This window comes from Miniopterus natalensis, chromosome 4, assembly GCF_054644295.1.
Source record: "Miniopterus natalensis isolate mMinNat1 chromosome 4, mMinNat1.hap1, whole genome shotgun sequence".
Lineage (NCBI taxonomy): Eukaryota > Metazoa > Chordata > Mammalia > Chiroptera > Miniopteridae > Miniopterus > Miniopterus natalensis.
Genome location: NC_142084.1, coordinates 92,546,535 through 92,567,082, shown reverse-complemented (window position 1 = coordinate 92,567,082; position 20,548 = coordinate 92,546,535). Strand labels below are relative to the sequence as shown.

Sequence of the window (20,548 nt, the reverse complement as noted above, 5' to 3'; positions counted from 1 at the left end):
CTGTAAAAGTTTTCCCTTGTTTTCCGGATCCCTCTCATCAGCATATAAGCGTGTTGCAATTTCCCTCATCTTAAAAATTAAAAACAACAGGACCTCTCTTGACCCTCTATTGCCTGCTGGCTATCAACAGAACTCCTCGAAATTATTATTTTCCCTGATTTTCTCCTCCCACTCTTTCTTGAACCACTCCAGTTAATAGCTCACGTCTACCTCTGAGCCAGGCCGCTCTTCCCGGGTCACCGAGGAGCCGCGCACTGCCAGATCCAGTGCCACCCTCGTCACAGCGTTCAGCAACCAGCTGCTCCCTCCTCTCTCCTTGGGGCCCTTCCCCGCTGGGCCCCCACAGCGCCACTCTCTCCTGCTTCTCCTGCGCTCTGGCCACTGCCTGCCTGCTCCAGCCTCTGGTCTCCAGTGCAGCCAGGACTCAGTCCTCCTCTTCTTCCCTCTTTCCTTCATCGCCCATGAGGCCCACATCCGGTTTGTGGCTTTAAATACCACCGACATCTTTATGTTGGCCTTATCCCTGAGCCCAGATTTGCATATTGCAGTTGTCTATGAGGCATCTGCTTTTGGGTGTTTATAGGCATATCAAATGTAACTTGTCCAAATCTAGTCCCCCCAAACCATCCTCCCCCACCTCCGGTGACAATAGTTCCAAAGTTTCAGATGCACAGGCCAAAATCTAAGCATCCCCCTTAATACCCCTCACCTCCAGGCCATCGTCAAATTCTGTCTTCTCTACCTTCAAAACGTTTTCCTCTTAACATGCCTGCGTCCTCCGCCCGGACAGCAGGATAAAGAGAATTCCCCAGAAGGGAGGAGTATGCAAACCCCTGAGGCAGAGGGGGATGTAAGACCAGAGTATCTCAGAAAGGACCCAGGAAAGACAGAGGCCTTACTCTCGAGTCTGGATAGCCGCCTGCCCTATTGGCCTGCTTATGAAATGTGGGGTGAAGAGATCATGATGGGGATCTGAGCTTTGGCCACAGCCAGGTGGTTGGCTGTCTGGAAGGGATCTGGCCAGCTCTGAAGGATAGACGTGACCCTGTTAAGTTGCATGTGCGTTATGTCTGCAGTGTATGTTGTATATGTGTGTCTGTGTGTGTGTATTCACACACATGCATAAATACGTGTTTTCTCCCACCCTAGACATGTTTTCCTGGAGTCTGAGCCCTCAAGTGTACAAATGTAGTTCCATGTACAATCCGTGTTCATGACTTTAGTCCTAGATAAAGCAGCCTGTTGTCACAGCCCCTGGGGTTCCCGGCGTTGTTTTAGGAAAAAATGACTTAGGCCTTGTGTCCTGGAACAAGAGGACACGTAGGGCGCTTGGCTCGTTCTCCGCAAAGCCAGCAGTGTCCCGTCCCGCTGCAGCTGCAGCCAGGGCTCCTGCCCCGCCCCCACCCCTGCTCTCCTGGAATCAAGGTCTTCTGGATCGTGTCTGGGCGCTGCAGCAGGGGGACGGGTCAGAGGCAAGGCGGGCTCGGGTGGCTGATGCGCTCCGCATTCCCCCTAACAACTGTGTAATTGGAGGAAAATTGGTCCAACGTGAGGCGCGGGGAAGTTCAAAAGGGGTTGTTGAGAGCTCTTGGTGTTTGTTTTCTTTTCATGCCTGATTCTGAGTTGGATCCCAGCAAAGCGAGATCCTGGGCAAGCCCCAGAGCCTCTGGAACTGTGTATACATATCTCGGAACAGTCACCTGCATGGGCCGGCTGGGACTGAGAACAGCCTGGGTGAGGTTTTGCATGAACAGACCCTTTAGGCTTGAGAGGGGAACAGAGATAAATGCTCTTAAAGAGGTGGCTTGGGATTCCTCCTCCTGCCCTGGGGACAGTGATTTCCAGGGGCCTTCCTCTGAAACCAGAGGGGTAGGATCATTAAATAGGCTTTGGGCAATAAGACCAAGGGGGCACAGGTTCAGCCTTCTAGTCTGCTTTGACTCAGTTTCTCCAGGTGTAAAATGGGCAAAAACTCTCTGTTCCTGGCCTTTCTCCTAGGATCATTGTGAGGCCCCCAGTCAACAAGCACCAAAGAGTTAAGGAAGCAGAAAGATGATGGTCGAAGCACTGATTTTGGTATCAGAGAGAACTCGACGCAACCTTATCCATCAGCTGCGTGACTTCGTACAAGCTCCATAGCTTCTCTGTACCTCATGGCAATAATGTAAAATAATGACAGTAACCATGGTTTCTTCAAGAGTTGCTTTAGGGTAAGATGAGATAACATGTGTAAAACATCTCACAGGGCACTTAGCATGCCATCCGTGCCCTGTATTGACAGGAAAACGGAAGAAGCAAAAAGAACAAAGAGATCACTGTCATTGCTTTGATGCTGAGCAAGTTGGTTATTATGATCGTTCATGCCAAATATCCAAGTGTCCCTGTAGATTTCCCAGCTTCCTTTGCAGTTAGGTTTGACCATGTGACCAGTTCTAGCCAATGGGTGGAGAGCAGAAGTGACATGCGTCACTACCAGGTCAAGGAAGTTAAGAGGTTGTGCTGGTGCGGCTCCTTCCTCCCGCTCTTCCTCAGGCTCTGCAGCCTTGGACGCCACAAGATCTCTACGGCATCTTACAAGATGGAGCAAGTGTTTTATGCAAGTGTAGAATCTGTACCTACTGTGTTAACCCAATGAGATTGTGGAGCTCATTTGTTACTGCTAATAGCCTTGCTGACCAATACAGTCATCTATGAAGGAGAAATAAATCTCCAGTGTTTCTGACGTCCTGGGGCACCTAGGATGGTGACAGTGATAACAACAGTAGCTACAACAGCTACCATTTATTGAGTCTTGGAGAAACACTGCAAAGCTCATTGCAGAAGTTAAACCATTCAGCCCTCTCAGGCATCTTATGGGCACTTGTTTTGCTATTACATAATAATTGTGTCTCTAAAATAAACTTTAAGTTATTTTTAAAAAGGATTCTCTTAAACAACTTCAATGAGAAAAAATTTGCTCAGGGGCAAGAGTTTTAGACTATGGCAGCAAAGTTATTTCTCCTACAGAAATGTCAAAAATAAAGGTTTCTAATTGCTATTAGGACATTTTGAAGTTAAAATTAAAAATAACAGATTTCCAGAATTGGCATAAGCCAACCTCAATGTCACTGAGCAAATGCTGAATTCTGTGAAAGACAAGACTTAGGTCAACTTGCTTCCAAACCATCAAAATGAATTGTGGCTTGGTCCAGAGTGCTATTCCAAAGAAACTCCCTTAGATTTCAATAAAACTGCTATCAGAAATTAAAAATAACATTTAAAAAAGGAAATTCCAATGGCAAAGAAGAGCCAGTCACCCAACTGAAATGGCCATGGGTGTGGAGGCAAATAGGCATTCTTCCAACCCATGTGGGGACTGTTTCTGAGGAAGATAGTGCAGTAAACCAACAGCCATCACAAATCAGGTCTCTTACTGAACTGATCTGGTTGCATCCAATTTGCATTATGAAGATTTGCATAGCAAGGAAAAAAACTGAATTTTATTTGCTTGACAGGCGAGGAAACTAAGAAACTATGAGGCTGTCGGTGGCTATGGCAAACGACTGTGGAGACAGCTCCATGTCAGAGTTCTCTGCCCTTTTGACTCTTCTCAGAGAGTCCCCTGATGTGACGTCTGTGCATCCTCATGGATGATGGTGCCACCTCTGAGCTGGGACTGGAGGCCTCTGCAATTTGGTTCTGGCCTTGTCCTGGAGACTGCCATCACCCCTGGGGCTTCCCGCCTGGAGTCCCAGCTCCCAGGAAGCTCTGGGCTTCCCTCATGTGGGGAGGGGTGAGCCCAGAGTTTCTCTGAATAACCAAGTCAATTTGGCCCGTGCTGCTGGGAGGGGTTGGTGTTTCTGAAAGTACCAGTGGACCAGGAAGTCGTCCGGCTGCCTAGGAAAGTGCCTGGAGAAGGAGGGCTAATTGATTTCATTACTAAAGCAAACAATTCTGTGACTCTGGGAGTCAGCACACTGACTTCCTCCCTCCCTCGGGCCCTGGGGAAAAGGGAGGACTTTACTCTGTTGTGGTCCTGGGCCTGTTGCTGACATACCATGCTGCTTTCTGTTCTGGAAGCCTCTCATCCCACCCTAACCTAGTGAGGGGAAGCACTGAGCCCCACCCCCTTCATGCCTGAAGCTGTCTCCAAGAAAATTCTGGAGATTACAGACAGACTCAAGCAAGTGGGCCCTCTGGGAGTCCTGTTCATCTCCAAACAGGATGGCTTCCCTCACCTAGCCCAGGAAGGGTATTGATTCTTCAGGCTCCCCAAATTGTCCATTCCTACTTTATGATTTATTCATGAAATTCAACAGTCCTTATTGAAGGAAGGCCCCTGCATGCCTAGGGCTGTGTCAGCTAAAGTTGGGACACCAAGTAGATAGTGGACGCATTTCCCACTCTCAAGGACCTTAAGAACATAATGCGAAGATGAGACCCACAATTAGGCTGTAAGTCGAGACAGTGTATAGAGTTAAGGTAGATATCATCATTATCCATAGTAGTTAAGAGCACGGGTTTAGTATCTGGTGTCTGGGTTCAAATCCTATCACCATCATTTTGGTCAAGTTTGACTTTGGGCAAGTGCCTTAACCTTCTTAGGTGCTCTGTTTCCTTATTAGAGGGTGACTGAGAGTACTAGCTCAAAGTATTTCTGTGGGGAATGAAATGAGATGGTAAAGTGATTAGTACGTGCCCAACTCATGGTCTTTGTGTTATTACTAGTACTGCTATTAGTTGTCAGAACATGTTTGGGAGACTCCAGTGGTATAAACACCCCGAACCTTCTGCATGGTGGTCCTCCCTTCTCTGTTCCTTTCAGCAGTGATTGATAATTTCAACTCATCAGTTGCTCAGGCAGTCGCCCCAGGGGTCACTTTTAGCACCTCCAGTTTCATAACTCCCTCAATCCTTACATTCATTCAGTTACAAAGCCATGCTGATTATGTATCACATGTGTCTCTCGCACTCCAGTACCACTCTCATCCTAGCCAGGTGCTCACACTGCCACATTGACTACTCAGCAGCTCTCTTACTGGTCTCCTTGTTGCCATTTTCACCCTCTTTCCAAACAGGTTTACTGCTACTCAAGAGAGCTTTCTAAAATCCAAACCAGATTATCACTCCCTCGCTCACACCCTTTCTATGGCTCCCTGTGACTTTCAGTAAACAGCCACGTCCAAATCCTTTATCATGACCCCCAAGGGCCCTCATGATATGACCACTGCCTGGCTCTGCAGCTGCATGGCTCGTGTTTCTCAGGTCACCTAATATTCCAGCAATGCAGGCCTGCTCCCTAAATCCTCCTCCATGTCCTAGCCCTCCATGGCCTGCACATACTGCCCATGAGGTCTAGAACCCGTGTCCTTTTCTCCTGAAGAGTCCCAACCGTGCTTCAAAAGTCAAGTCCACATTACTATCTTTGGGAAGGCTTCCTTCACCCAGGTCTGGGTTAGCTGCCCCTCCCACAATAACTTCCCTGACAAGATTGTGGTGTAACTTCTTGTTTTCATGTCTGTTTCCACTGGCATCTGGCATTTTATTCATGCAGATGCAGGAAGGGGCTGGATATTATTCATCTTTGTATATTTATATTGAAAAATGACCACAAAGATGGATGGATGGATGGATGGATGGATGGATGGATGGATGGATGGATGTTAGATGGATGGATAAATGAATGGTCAGAAGAATATACCTAAGGAACTAACAGTAAAGGTAGAACAAGATCCCTACTGTACAGGACAAGGCCTGACAAGCTAGCCCAATAATCACTGCCGCCCCGCCCCTTGAGTTCCCATAGAAAGAACAAACCAGTCACACTCTGGCCAAGCATAACCCCATAACTCATTGTAAGACATTGTGTTTAAATCGTTCCTTTTGTGTTGCTAAAGGTCCCCCCTTGTTTCCTGTACCAAAAGCTGACAGCCTGACAAATTATTGGAAACCCCTTTACTGCAGTGCCTTTGTGGTTACTGAGCATAAAGTGAGAGAAGAACTGAGGGTCGGGACTGCAGTTCGGCTCTTACGTGGGTGAGACGCCGCAACTGTAGCGCTGGCCAGCTAATAAAGGCTCCAAAATTCAAACACAAACTCTGCTGGTTGTCTGTCGCGGATCACTGCAGAACAGATGGATGGATGGACGGACAGATAGTGATTGAAAGAATGGATAAATTAATGGTTGAATGGTTGAATGGATAAATAAATGAATGAATTCAACAAACAACGTGGCATAAACCTCTAACTCGATCTCACACCCGGGCACCTCCAGGAAGGTCATCAGCAGTACTACAAACACAAGGCTCTGCTTCTTGAAGCTTCATAGTTCAGGTTGAAAAGCCATGTAACCTTACAACTAGAAGCCAGTGGGGTTTTGACATTGATGCTCCCCACCATTCCATCAGGAGAGCTGAGAAAGGATGTTGATCACAGAGGGAGTTGGGACCCCCACATGGGCTTCATCCCATCACTGACCTGGCCTGTGGCCCATTTCTTGACCTCCTCAGGTCTGTCCTCATATGGGTCCCTTTCAGTTTTCTTCTCCATCCACGCATTACGGATTTATTGCCAACTTGAACTACAGCAGGAGAATTCCACTTCTGGGCCCAGGGTGACAGAGCAGTAGATGACATGAGTGATGGAGGGCGCCATGGCCAAAAGCCACTGTTGGCAGCCCAGCGCTCACCTTTCCCTCTCAGGAGAAAGGCACACTTCGTTCTGTTTATTTTCCTGTTCAGGGCTGCTCTTAGAGTAGCCACATGAGAAGTGCACCTTGTACAGTGTGGAGCCTTCATCAGCTCTTTGAGGAAGCCCTTCCAGGCCGGTGTGGTTCACTAAGTAAACATGAATTAATTCTGGAATGAACTGGAAATGAGATGGAGTATGGACTTCTTGTGATACCAGGCTGAAGTGGAAAGACCTGGAGGCTTTGGAGAGAAGAGCCCAGGCCAGCCTAGCCACCCTAGACTCCTCATTTGGGGTTTACGAAGCAGCAGGCAGAGCACAAATGGCTAAATTTGGTTGTGTTTTTATTTTTGTCCAGCCACAAATACTGGCAAAGAACTGAAAACGATTCCTTCCCTTCCTAGAGCCAAGCTGGTTTTATTTTTAGCCTCAGCTCTAGTTTAGGGCTTTTAGCACACAGGCAGCAGTCGGCTGGATTTTAGGATGTTTGCCTAGACTGGAGTTTTGGTTGCCTGAGTGTAACTCTCGCCAGTCTTTGTGCAGCTGCGACAATAGAAGGCGGTTCCAGACCGAGGCACATGGAGATCCAATTCTGGCCTGAGGGACCTCCAGGAGAGTCCTTTTCAGGAATGGAGATGCACTCAGGGGGGATGGTGTCTGGACTGGGATGGAAGGAGTGGCAACTCTGGATGAAAGAAAGGAAAGGTAAGGGGCAGGAAGCTGTGTTTATTGAGAGGCTTCAGGTAGCACAGTGGTTCAGAACCAGGGCTCTGGAGCCTGACCACCTGGTCCAGATCCTACCTCTACCCCTTCCCCACACTGTGGCCTTGTGGAAAGTGCTCAATTTCTCTCGGCCTCGGTCCTTATCTGTGAGATGCCTCTGAGCTCTGCTGCCCGAGATCCTGCACATCCAGCCTGTAACATAGCATCTGACATGCAGTTAGGACTCAACAAGCACCATTTTGATTGCTACTGCCTGCTGTCATTGTGATGCTAGATACTTATGCATACACTGTGTCATTAAGACTTACAGCAACCCAGTGAGTAGGGTGATTTTGCAGGTGGAAAACTGAGGCTCAACAGGCTAGGTAACTTTCCCCAAGTCCCACAGTGAGAACATGATACAACCGGACCTGAACCCCACCCTAGCCTTCCTGTCGTATGACTACGCCCTCTCCAGGACCAGTACTTGCTCCTGATTTAAAGGGACTTACCACTAACTATATGGGAACTGCTTTAAATAAGGAACTAGATCCCCCCCATTCTCCTCTCCCCTAGCCCCCCCCCTTCTTTATGCTTTAGTGACAGGGACACACAAAGTGAAGATACTGGGAGGGATCCGAGAGCACTGGTCAAATTCATAGAGACAGAAGGTGGAGTGGTGGCCGCCAGGCACCAGGCGGAGAAGAGTGGGGCCTTGTTTGATGGGTATAGTGTTTCAGTTTTGCAAGACAAGAAAGTTCTGGAGATCTGTTGCACAGCATTGTGGATATACTTAACACTAGTGAACTGTACACTTAAAAATGGTTAAGATGATCAACTGTATGTTATGAGATTTTTTTTTTTTACCACAGCCTAAAAAAAAATGTTAAAAAGAGCACTGGCTTGGTGCCAGGTGGGTACTGAAAATATCAAGGGGAACACTTTGTAAAGTATATGATTGTCTAAACACTATGCTGTACACCTGAAACTAATACAAAACAATATTGAATGTAAACTGTAATTGAAAAATAAAATGTAAAGTTCTTTTGTAAAAAAAAAAAAGATAGCAGTGGTGCGGGAGTCAGGTGGGAATTTGAGCATATCCAGTCCTGCGTCAGTCAGGAGCCTCCGGGACAGTGCACTGCTGACAGCAGCCCTGTTCTTTGAGGTAGTAAATGCTCCTCTATCATGTGCTTTGCCCTCTGTGACCTCCTTCTAGCCCCTGTCCCTCTGAAGTTTTCAGCCATCACCTGGGAAGAAAGGGGAAAAGTGGCAAAATCCCACCCTGGGAATATACCTGCCTAGTGCGGTGAGGGGAGCATGGGCTTCCAGGCTGGAAGCTGAGAAGCAGCTCCCTCTTTTACCCTTCGGTTGCTTAGCTCTCAAAGGGGATGCTGCAGATATATGCCATTCGCTCAGAGGAGAAACCCATCCAGGCTGTGAACTGCTCCTCTCCTTCTGGAGATTCTGGGCATCCTGGGGACAGAAGATTAGGGACACTGCTAGAGATGCCAGGGCAGAGAGGCATGGAAGTGAGCATGGAATAGGGTCTCCTTCCTGGCCCCACACTCCCAGGAGAGCAGCCTTCATGGAGGCCACAACAACACTCAGTGTCCCTTGGAAACTCAAGTGGCCTTCTTTTCTGTGACATTAGCATGGACCATTCCCAGGGGAGAGTCCAGCTCTGCTGCCACCATCCAACATGGGGCATCCCGACTGGGCTGAGTTTTATCTCCAGCCACACTGCTCACCTAGACCGTGGTCCCTGACCCAGGGCCGACTGCATCATGAGGCACAGTGGGGACAGTGCCCAGGGCCAACAATACTTTTAGGGGCCATGAAAATGTTTTAATATCTTCTAAAATTAGAAGAAAAAAATGAGCCATCAGGTCAAACTACATATTATAATATATATTAATATGTTTGGTTTTATATCAACGTAATAAAATATAATATCTAATTTTTTATTTTGTTATGGAGGAAGGTTCCCAGAAAGTCAGAAGTTCCCATGAAAATCATAATGCAGCCCTGCCCTGCTCTGGTCCAAAGAGCCAGGCTGGCAGGGACTCCCTTGGGCCCCTCAACCCACGGCGATGTTCCTCACCCTCTTCCCTGTTCCTATAGCAGCTGCTGTCTGCCCCTGCCCCGTCACCATTTAGGATCTGGAATATTTTCCCTGGTATTGTATTTCTTTTGGGGGACCCATTTCACATACCAGTTCCACCACTTGGCTGTAGCTCTCCAGAGCACAGGGTGAAAAAAATTCAACAGGCTTGTCTGGGGTCTGTGGGAAAGCTGCTGTCACCCCTTAGTGGTCCCTCCTGGGCTCCTGAAGGGGCAGGGACAGCCCGCGTGCTCTGTCCTTGCTTACGAGGGACCATTGCCTTGTACCTCCAGCTCCGTTGACCACAAGCTCCGCAAGGTGGAACCTGCCTTACACGTGCTGAGCACTGCACCCTGACCGACGTGGAAGCCTCCTAAGGCCCGCTGGTGGGCTCATGGGAGTCATGTCTGCAGATGATACGCGGCATCGAATTCAGTGCCCCTGACATGCTGTCATTCTTTTTCCTCTGTAGGCGCCTGAACAAGAATAAACTCCAGGTCCTCCCAGAGCTGCTTTTCCAGAGCACCCCGAAGCTCACCAGACTGTGAGTAGAGTGGATTTGTGTTCTCTCCCTGGTGTCTTGCCCGGCTCTGGTTACATGGAAGGTGTGGCTGCCGGAACGTGGCCATTAGGCCTCACTCGTGGAGGTGTGGAGCAGGGCGTTCATGTGCCGTGTGCTGTCCCCCCCCAGGCCTGGCTTTCTTGCTCCCATCCTTCAGAGGTCAGTGGCCTACGTGGCCAGTGGGGGCACGCAGCCATGGTAGTGGACCTCCCCTGTGCAAGGAGGGAGGAAACTCTTCTGCTTAATGTGGGTCTGAACTTACATCAGGGAAATGCCCCGACCGTGGGGCCTGAGGTGAGTTTACTCACGGGAGACTGCCAGTGGCCCCAGAGGGCACGGTTTGGACTAAACATTTCACCGTCACCACCTTGCTGGCTAGAACGTCCTGCCTGCTGCCTGCTTCCGACCGCTGCCATTCGGGGAGCCCTGGGTATAGAGGCCTATGATTTTGTGGGAAATGAAAGAAATACCTTGAATTTTGCTTTGTCTTCTTGAATGGTCTAGGATATCACAGGGAGGGGAGAGTTGGAGATGCCTGTGTGCATTTGTTCAGTGTGAGAGTTTGGAAGCTCAGGAGCTGGAGATGCATGTCAAGAGGGAGATTGTGACTCACGTGTTGCGGGTGCGAGGCGGGTGCTCATTATTGACAGTGAACAGCTCCATGATTTTGAACCTGAAACTTCTGCTGGCATTGACTAGGGCACATTATGGGGTGAACCGGGTTGTCCAGGGCTCGCCTTTCTGAATGGAGCTGCCCCGTGTCTGGCCGCTTAGCAGTCAGGCAGTGAGATTTACAGCCTGGCTGGGAGACTCTAACTTTACTGGGGAGGTGCCAGAGTGGTGGCCACCATTCTCATTTGCAATGGCTGTGTGTTTAATACGTACTTCTGCAGTCAAACAATGCATGTAGTTTCCGGGATAAATTGGGAAATATGAAACACATGTCAGCGTGTGCAATGAGGAATGAGTTCTGAATTAGGAACCTGTATCTCTATCCATATCTGTCTGTTACACAGTGAGACTATATACATAAATGTATTTTAAAGGGCACTTTGTTGGAACAGGAGCAGGCAAGCTTTGGCTGGTGTGTCATCGGCACAGCGCCCTCTCTTGCCTGCTCTAGGACACCAATACTTTGTCAAGGTCCCTTCCCGCCATGTATTCCGTTTCTCTTGCTTGGCCCACCTGGCCAACGTTGCTAAATGTGGGGAAGATCATGCCTCCCTTCCTACTATTCCACTCGGAATCCACCTGAGGGGGCTGAGGGTGGACGAGGCGCAGTGAGTGTCCAGCAGGGCTGAATAAGCAATACCAAGTGGGCATTCAGCGAAATCACCCTGATCTTAAACTTCCTCTCCTCTGTATAGGTGTTTCCTGAAATGCTCACCTAATAGCCATCTCTCCACCCAGCACTGCATTGTCCCTTCTCAGCCTGGTCCTGGCGAACCAGTGCAGGCTGTCTGCTATTCATCTCCCATCTCGGCAGCACTGTCCGGGTGAACGGGAGGTGCCTGGGCTGGGGCTGCCGGGAGGCTTTGAGCGAGTGGAGCCTGAATGTTCCAGTTACTGCAGGATGCCGGGTGGGCTGGTTCTTACTCGTGGAAGCTGTGACCTCGAGCTGCTCCCCACACCATCAGTGATGCCCATGTTGTGCAGGGCTGGTCTTGATCGAGGCAGAGGAGGCAGTCTAGGCAATGGTAACTTCTCTCGGAGCTGCTGGCGGCCAGGCCCGGGCAGGCAGCACGGGGGCATGGGACAGCCCAGGGTACTGTCCTCGCTGCCACCTTCTAACTGACAGAGGTTGGGAGAGTCCCTTTCCCTTCTGTGTCTAAATATATGCTCATCGGGGAAAAGGAGACATCCCCTCTTGCCTTCCACCTGCCTCACCAAGAGCTGTAAGCATCTGATGAGATAATGGTGTGTGTGTGTTTTCTAGGGTTTAAAGTGCTGTATGAGTGTAATCGCCAAGATAACTATTGTTCCTCCTACAGTCTCCATCTTCCCAACCTCGGTTTCTCTGGGAGCCACGGAGAAACTAGGATTTGTTATGAACACTGACATAAATTGCACCGAGCTTTTTCTTCAAGCCAGGGAGCTGCACCAGGAAGGCAGGGATGATGCCGGGCTCATTCCAGTATCCCTCCCGCTGTAGATCCCAGCCAGGCTCAGAGTGCGGTGTACATGGGCACTCATGAATGGGTGGACGCAGGGATGAATGATGGAGGCCTAAGGATATAAACGGTGCTCTCAGGGAGCTCTGGTTCTTTTACCTGCCATTCATTCACTCACTCATTTATTCAGTAAGCTTTTCCCGGCACTTGTTCCTGCCTGGCCTCTGCACTGGTATTGAGCTGCGGACATGAAAGATGCCCAGTTCTCTGTGTGCCCCATCATGACACATTCTGAATTGCTGCCAGGAAGCTAAGAGCTAAATAATTTTTTTTTTTATTGAAGCAGTTATATTAACCTAGGTTTGGGCTATAATCACCAATCCCCTTTCTCTCTGGGCTTGATCTTTGATTTTTCTTAATGGCCCTATTGTGTCTTTGTCTTATTTTGTCAGCCACTGGAGGGCCTTTTTGGAAGTAAGCAGGGTACAAATTAGAAATCAATATCTGTGCAATCAAGAGTGTGTATACATATGCCACTGGCCCTTTCAAAAGAGCAGTGCGTCTCAATAGATACAGTGGGCCATTTTCCGGAGATGCTAAGTGTGGTTATTATGTGGCTGTCTCCTCCATCGTGTGCATGTGGGATACACAGCAATCCAGAGACACCGTCTTCTGATGACAGAATCCTTCTTTCTTATTAGATCTATAGATAAAATTGCTTAGTACTCAATGTTTATGCAAAAAATACCTTTTGGAAGGGCTATGGGCATGTCATTAGACTCCTTTTGAGTGTTGATGGAAAGATAATATTAATTGAGAACCTTTGCTACTAAAACAGTAATACTAACTAGTAAGTGACATAAATCCAACTAAAGTTAGTTTAACCCACAGAGGAAATGTATTAGTTCATATGCCTGAGGAGCCCAGTGACCGTTGGGGATGGCTTTAGGGACAGCTGGACCCAGGAGCTTGATGATGCCATTGGCCCTTCCTCTCCCTCTCTTCATCCCTTGGAACAGCACTCATGAGGGTGGCCCAAAGCAGAAGACTCCTAGCGTCCTCACCTAGCACCCTGGGTGGAGAGGGTACCCAGGGGAACAGTCCTGCAGAAGGGAACTGAGGGTAGATTGCTTAACTTGGCTACACATCCATGTCGAAGCAAATCACTGTTGCAGTGAACTGTTGTCCCCTGGGTGATGAAGCCTGGGCCAAGTGTTCATGCATGTGTTTGGGGGTGAGGGTGTGCAGGGCCTGGGAGTAGGTTTTTTGGGAGAAAGAAGGATTCTGTCATCAGAAGACAGGGGAAGGATTCACACTTGAAAGCAACAGATGCCTACAAGTTACTGAGCTTCTACTTTCTGCAGCTCCCCAGGCTTTAATTGAGTGCTCTGGCCCCTCATAGTACTGCAAGATAACAATTCTGGCAAACACATTAGTGCCAGGTGCTGTTCTGAGCACTTTATCTATAACCGCCCCCCATGTGATACTCCTAACAACCCTGTAGGGCAGGTACTATGATTATTACTATTCCCTAGATGTGAAACTCACGCTCAGAGAGGTGAAAGAACTTGCCCAATATCGTACAGCTACTGAGTGACACAACCAGGATTCAAATCAGTGTAATCTGACACCGATTCTGTGCTTTTCTCTAGTATAATCAGCTCCTGCCTCTGCACTCCCATTTCATAGATGAGAAAACTAGAGCTCAGAGTTTAAATTACTTACCCATATATCCCACAGTTCTAAGAAGCAGTGCTACCCTGGACTCTCTGCCTCAATACTGAGGTTTAACCTTCACACTAGTCCTGCAAAGCTCAGAAGGGTTACCTAATTTACCCAAATTCATATAACCAGGAACGATGGAACAGGGACTCGAATGCGTGCCTGTGTCACGGCAAAGCCCCCCAGTTCTCTGTCATGCTGACCACTCTGGACAGCTAGTTAGGACAAAAAGGGTTGATAATGAATGTAACTGTCATAAATCCCAGTGCCTCTGTGAGGCCTTGGCTGGTTACTCCACCCCCACCCTCTCAGACCCAGCAGCGCCTGATTCAGCGCCTCACGTGTATATTAGCGGTGCACCTGCCCTCTGACTTTGTTCTCAAGCACACTGAGCATAGGTCAGAGACGGCGAGAGCCTGGGAGGGCCCTGAGATTCAGGTAATATCGCTGTAGTCTGTAAGACACCAAGCAAGGTCTCCGTCACGCCTTGGGCACTCATTAGCTCCCTCCCATCCTGATTTAGATCATAATGTTCTCAAGTGGGAGGACTGTGCTCCTGCCCTTTCCAGGTCTCCTATGGGCTCCTGACCCTGGGCTGAGCATAAGAGATGGCAATAAAGTGAAAGGGTTAAGGGGCTGCCAATTATGTGCTATGAGACTGGGCAAGTTACTTAACCTCTCTGGGTCTCAGGTCCTTCATCAATGAAACAGATAAAAATAGAACCTGCTTCTCTGTGTTGTTGGGAGGATAGATGGAAGTTACCCATGGACAGTCTTTACCATAGAATGCAGCACATAGCAAGTGCTCATGAAAGGTGACTGTGGTTAACTTCTGCCCGCTGGCTGATGGAGCGGTGCCTACGCTGGGGCGCTGGCATCTGTGGTGTAAACAGTTCAGCACCTGGCAACAAATTCAGGCTCCAAGAGAGATGAGGGCTGAGGGAAGCACTGCACTTGAGTGGAACGATCCTGGTCCTCATGTGGCTCTGCCTCCCGCAGCTGTGTGGCCTCCGCCTCTCTGAGCCTCAGTTGTCTCATCTAGGATGGGCTGGAGCGTGGTCTATTTCATGGCCTATAGGTTATTAAATGTTTTGTGCCTCCCCTTCCAGCTTTCCCTTTCACCTGCACATGAAAGAGGGAGTGAAGGATTTCTGGTATTTGGAGGTTAAGCAGTTAACGTTGCTAGAAATTCTTTAGCAGGAGCAGAAGACACAGTGAAAACGGTGATTAAATTCCCTCTGCAACTCACCGGGTTAGAGAGCTTGGAAGGAGATAGGGACACAGCGGTTCACAATGGGTTTTTAAGAGTCCAACTTTGCAGCTGAGGATGAGCAGATCACCGCGGTCCTTTTGGAGCAGCTCTCCCGGACTCGGGTCCAAAGAGTCCGTTAAATACTTGGCAGCGGTTGAAAACCTGGGGCTGAATGGGCAGTGGCACTAGCAGTGGGACGGACACCTCCAATTATTTCCTCTTCAGTCCTCCGAGGCATTTTACAGCTTCTTCAAAATGCCACTGGGGTTAACCCTGCTGCTGCTCACTCGGGTCAGCGGAGTTGCCGAGACTCGGGATGTTAATCCCCAAGCAGCTGAAATCAATACCACACGTGGCCGACCCACTGAGCCTGTCCCGGGGGCTCCCATCACGGCGGGGCAGGGCCTCCCTAGTGCTAAAGGCGCTAAAGGCGCTAAAGGCTGCGGACCGCGGTTTCCAGGGCATGGGCCTCTCTTGACGAGCCTCCCAGGACTCCCGTTTCTGCTTCCTGTGCCTCTGCGTTTACCGCCTCCTGCTCTTACCGCAGCCGTGTGTATGCGTGTCCTAGGACCCCGACAAAACTGGAAGCGGCACGCAGCAAAGTAAGCTAATGTCTCTTCGAGGGAGCCCGGTATTAGAGCGAAGAACAGGGGCCTGGGAACCGCACAGGCCTGGGTTTGAACCCAACTCTCTGGTGACCCTGGGCCGTGACCTCAGCTTCCTCAGCCTCCGGTGGGGTAGCGACACGGCAGAAGTTTCAGCTTGCCCCCGTCTCAGTTTGCTCAGGCTGCCCACGCAACGTGCCTCGTGCTTAAACAGCAGTGTATCTGTTTCTCATGGTCTGGAGCCTGGGAGCTAAGGCAAGGTGCCGGCCGGGGGCTCCCGAGGCCTCACTCCGTGTCCTGCTTGGCCGTCTTCTTATGGCCTCTTCACAGGGTCGTCACTGTGTTCACGCTCACCCCTGGTGTTTCTTCCTTTTTCCCTAAGGACAGTCCTGTAGGCTGAGGGCCCCACCCTGATGGCCAGATTTTAAGCTGTTCACCTCTTTAAAGGCCTGAGTTCCAAATACAGTTACAGCCTGAAGTACTAGGGACAGAGACTTCGACATCTGAATTGAGGGTGGGAGACGAGCACCTCATAGCTCCCAGGTGTGTACTGGGGATTTACCACGGGCGGGTGCTCTGCAATCTGCTTCTAGGCCTATTCTCGTCCTCAGCCTCAGGTTTAGGAGGCTAGATACTCTAATATCCCTATTTTAGAGATAAAGAAACAAGAGCCCTGGAGAGGGAGACAGCCTGCCTAAGGGCACGGAGCCAGTGACCGGCAGGATCAGAATTCAAACTTGAGCCTGCCTTGCTCCACAGCCCACATTTCCAGCCGAAGTTTTTATATGACAGTTGTCAGAAGTTGGTAAGCGCAGTGCCAGGCACCTGGTGGAAGCTCCATTTGTGCTAGTTCCATTATCTCTTTGACGCCCTAGAGGAGCCCAGATTGTTGACTGACTGGAGCCCGTACCTGTAGGTAGCACCTTCTGCTGCTGGTAGATTCTTTCACAGCCACCTTAGTCTTCCAGTTCTGCGCTGAGCTTTAAAACATAAGTACATGCAATATGTGTCTCTATAAAACTCCGTGTTGATGTAAAACGGTGCTATAAAAGTGAAAACCAGTGGAGAAAACAAAAACCGTGCTACTCCGTTTTCCAACGGAGTTGTTCTCTGATGTGCTGAAATGATAATAGGGCGATGGGAAAACCAATGGCTCAGGGTGCAGGGGGCTTCAGAGACTGCCTGCGGCCTGGAGCTAGAGCCCAGGCACTTGCTGCCCGCCGTGTGGCCCAGCCCTCAGAGGCCAGGGAGTGGACGGTGAGACCAGCCTCCCCGTCGCAGACATGGGGTCACTTTTTCCAGGGGCACAGCCACCTGAAGCTCATGGAAAATGTCCCTGCAAACTGGAACTCCGTTTCCTCCTCCCATCCCCCCATCCCCTGATCCCTGAACTGCGGCGAGGCCGCCTTCGGTGTGCTTTATGGGATGTTTCCTCACTTGCAAGCTTCATCACGTGCTGGAAGACTGGTCTAGCTTTGATCCGTGTGTGGACAGGTAATGGATTACCTAGGTGCCATGTTACTCTGGGGGTTTCTGTTTTGTGTGAGTTGCGCTTTCTCTGCAGTGCCTTCAACTAGAGCCAGGAGACAAGGCATGGAAGGTTTCTTTCCTCCTATGCTTCATTTAAGCTTTATCCAGCTGAGCACAGAAGCCTGTTGTCTTATCCATGGAGTTGATTACAAGGTTAATATGTAGAATTGTCTTGTAGACTCATACTATAGAATTTCAGGGCTAGGAATAAAAATTCTCTAGGCCAGTGATTCTCAAACTTTACCATGCAACTGAACAGCTGGATTGTTGTGAAAATGCAGATTCTGGCTCTGGAGTTCTGGGGTGGGATCTAAGAGTCCTCCTTTCTAACATATTTCCAGGTGATGCTCCTGGCCTAGGACCACACTTTGCAGAGCAAGGATCTAGGCGACTGTGGTTCTCAAACTTCTCATATAGGAAAAAAAAAATCCCTGAGGTCCTGGTTAAAATGCTGATTCTCAGGCCATGCACCCCAGCACTCTAGCTCCGTAGTTCTGGAACGGACCTAGAGATTTGACTTTGTAAGTACATACCCTGGGTGACTTTGGTATATGTCATCCATGGGGCATATTTTGAGAAACACCAATCTAGTATAGCCCCAGTTATTTTATAGGTTTGGGAGCAGGAAAGGAGTCAAACATCTCAAGCACCTACTATGTGCTAGGCACCTCGTGTGTATGCCACCTTCTTTGGTCTTCTGTGCGGTAGGTATTTTTATGCCTCCTACACAGATGATGAAGTGAGGCTTGAGGAGTTTAACTCACTAGGAATAAACCCTGGTCTTTCTGAACCCCTGTTTTCTGCTCTTCTATCTGTCATGAGCCTCCTATGAAATAAAGAAAGAGAAGAAAACCAAACTTCCAAGGTCCCGTATTTGTACTTCCATGCTCCTCTGAGCATATGTGAACACATGCACATATCTGAGGTCTAGGGTATTAATACTTGAAACGCGAAAAGAGAAAAATTTATAGACTTAAATGCCTGTTTGCAAGTAGGCCTTTCTAAATTCCCTACAACTTATCAGAGATAGAGTTGGGTTTTACATGTTCAAATCCTTTAGCCCTGTGGGCCAGCAGAACGACTTTCTAACGCGATCAGGCCATCGTCAAGCTGAGAACGTTCTGCCAGCTTGGAAAGTTTTATTTTATTTTATTTTTTTTTAAGAAAGAAAGAAAACCAAGCTGTGACTTTACAATGCTTTGGAATTACAGAATGTGCTTGTAATTTTTACAATTCTGCACAGACTTCTTTGCCACATCTGGTTGATATTATTGGCGGGGATATATGAGGGAATAAACCATGGACTGGAATGTGAAACATCCCACAAAATGAGTTTCTTATAGGTTGCTGCATAAAACATTTTGAGTCTCCCTCTCTTTGGAAGGGTGGCTTAAGTGATTTCATGGATTTAGTTGTGTGGGGGGTTGTTGTTTTTTTTTTTGTTCAAAGGTAAGGGTTGTTGCTGTTCTACTTGGTGGGGGGTTCCGTGGTAGTTTTCTGAAGACAAGTGCCGAGGGTTAACCCTCCCAGAGTCATGCCATGGATCAGGGTGAGACAAGCCATCCTCGAAAGAGGCCAGACCAATCTTTTGAAAAGCACTGGCCCCTGGTGATCATGGTAATACGCCGAGGCCAACTGAGTTGTCGCAGAAAAAAGAAGGCAGGGAGAAAGGGTGAGAGGTGTAAGGGCTTCAGGAAGCCCCCCGAGGCTTAGCTTGGGTGGCGCCTTCAAGTGCTGCTAACAAGAAATCAACTCCTCACACATACCGCCCGAGACCTGCACGCACCCGGGCGTTCTCTGTGCTGTATACACAACAGGAAGTTGGGAAAATGGGAAAATGAAACAAGCACCCAGCCGATACCTGGAACTCAGTCAGTTCCCTTTTGGGGACCTTCTTTCCCAATTCCCAGGAAGAGAACTGTGTGACCAGGCACCGCTAAAACATTCACTGAACGCGCAGTGTGTGCACGCGCGCCTGTGTGTGTGTGTGTGTGTGTGTGTGTGCGCGCGTGTGGCGGCAACGTGCTGGTGGTTAGGATGCTGAGTACAGAATGCAGACATGTCTAATCTGAGCCCGGAGGGTGGGAGCGTGGGCTCCTGGCCACCTGGCTGCTCCTCAGGCTTCCTTGGCCGGGCCCCACCTGCAGAGTTGGCCCGTTCCCGCACAGCGCCATGTGCTGCTCCGGCGCCCTGTGGCATGCGGTGGAGCTGGCAGCCTCCGCAGGACTGTGTGGCCCTCACCGCGGTGCTCAGATAACCACTGCGCTCCGCTGGCAGCACAGCCTTCGTTGGGAAGGACGACCAGAGGCCAGCTCCATCCACGCCTCGGAATCCTCATCCTCTATCGGGAGTTAGGAACCGTCCAGGGAACTGAAAATGCCAGGGAAGAACCGCGCTGTATGTGGAAAGTATCGGCCTTTGGAGGTGGGCAGTCCCTGAACACACATTCTCCAGTTGCCTGAATGATGCAATTGGACCCACATCTAATAATCTTGAAATATTTGTCCCTGAATCACATTCAGCATCAACAGAAACATTTCTAAAGAGCCTAATCATCTCTCATTTTCAACGCACATTTGGGAATCTCTTGAGAGGACAAATAGCATTTTAATTTGATGCCCCAAATTCTAGCATAATTTCAAATCACGCTCGCGAAAGAAGTCAGTAACTTTGGCTCTCCTCTGGCTTTCCTATGGGCTCCGGATCCTGGATGTTGAACATTAATTTCCATCTGTAAGGTTTGCAGTCCATTTACAAAGTCCTGGAGATTGAAGCATGTAATGAAAGTGTTGACACAGTATTAACAACAGCAAAACTATGATAACACAGTACTGTCCAAACCAAATAGAACCGGAGAAGTTTAAGTAAATTTCATGCTCCTTGCCTGAATGTGGCGTGCTGGACCTGAGTTTTTGATTCATGGTTTAGAATAATATTTTAATGTTTTATTCATGATGTTTCTTTCTTCCCATCATTCTTTCTCTAATTCCCCTCACCCTTCTTAGGGTGATGAAGCCTGCTTGGACGTCTGGCCCTGTCTTGATTGGCGCTGCCTGGTGTATAGCCAAAAACTCTCCCCATCGTTGGCTAAGTGGAGTATTCAGCTTTTGAACTGATGGTTTGGCCTCTCATTGGCGTGTCTAGAGCTCTGGACTCAAATTTTTTGTCAATGAGTCAGCTTTTAATTGAAATATACATAGAATCATGCCAACATTTTTCCTATTGAAGGGAGCATCTTGACTTTGGGAGGTCAAAATGCTCTATCTGCAGGAGAAAACCGCATTTCTAAGAGGG

General features: G+C 49.0%; 1 protein-coding gene across 1 annotated transcript in view; it reads left to right on the top strand.

Moving 5' to 3' along the window:
* Positions 1-20,548, top strand: part of SLIT3 (slit guidance ligand 3) — a 528,787-nt gene that overhangs the window by 84,127 nt on the left and 424,112 nt on the right. The window contains exon 4 of the mRNA XM_087816965.1: positions 9,945-10,016. Coding sequence (XP_087673091.1) covers positions 9,945-10,016 — 72 coding nt within the window. The remainder of the gene's footprint in view (positions 1-9,944; positions 10,017-20,548) is intronic.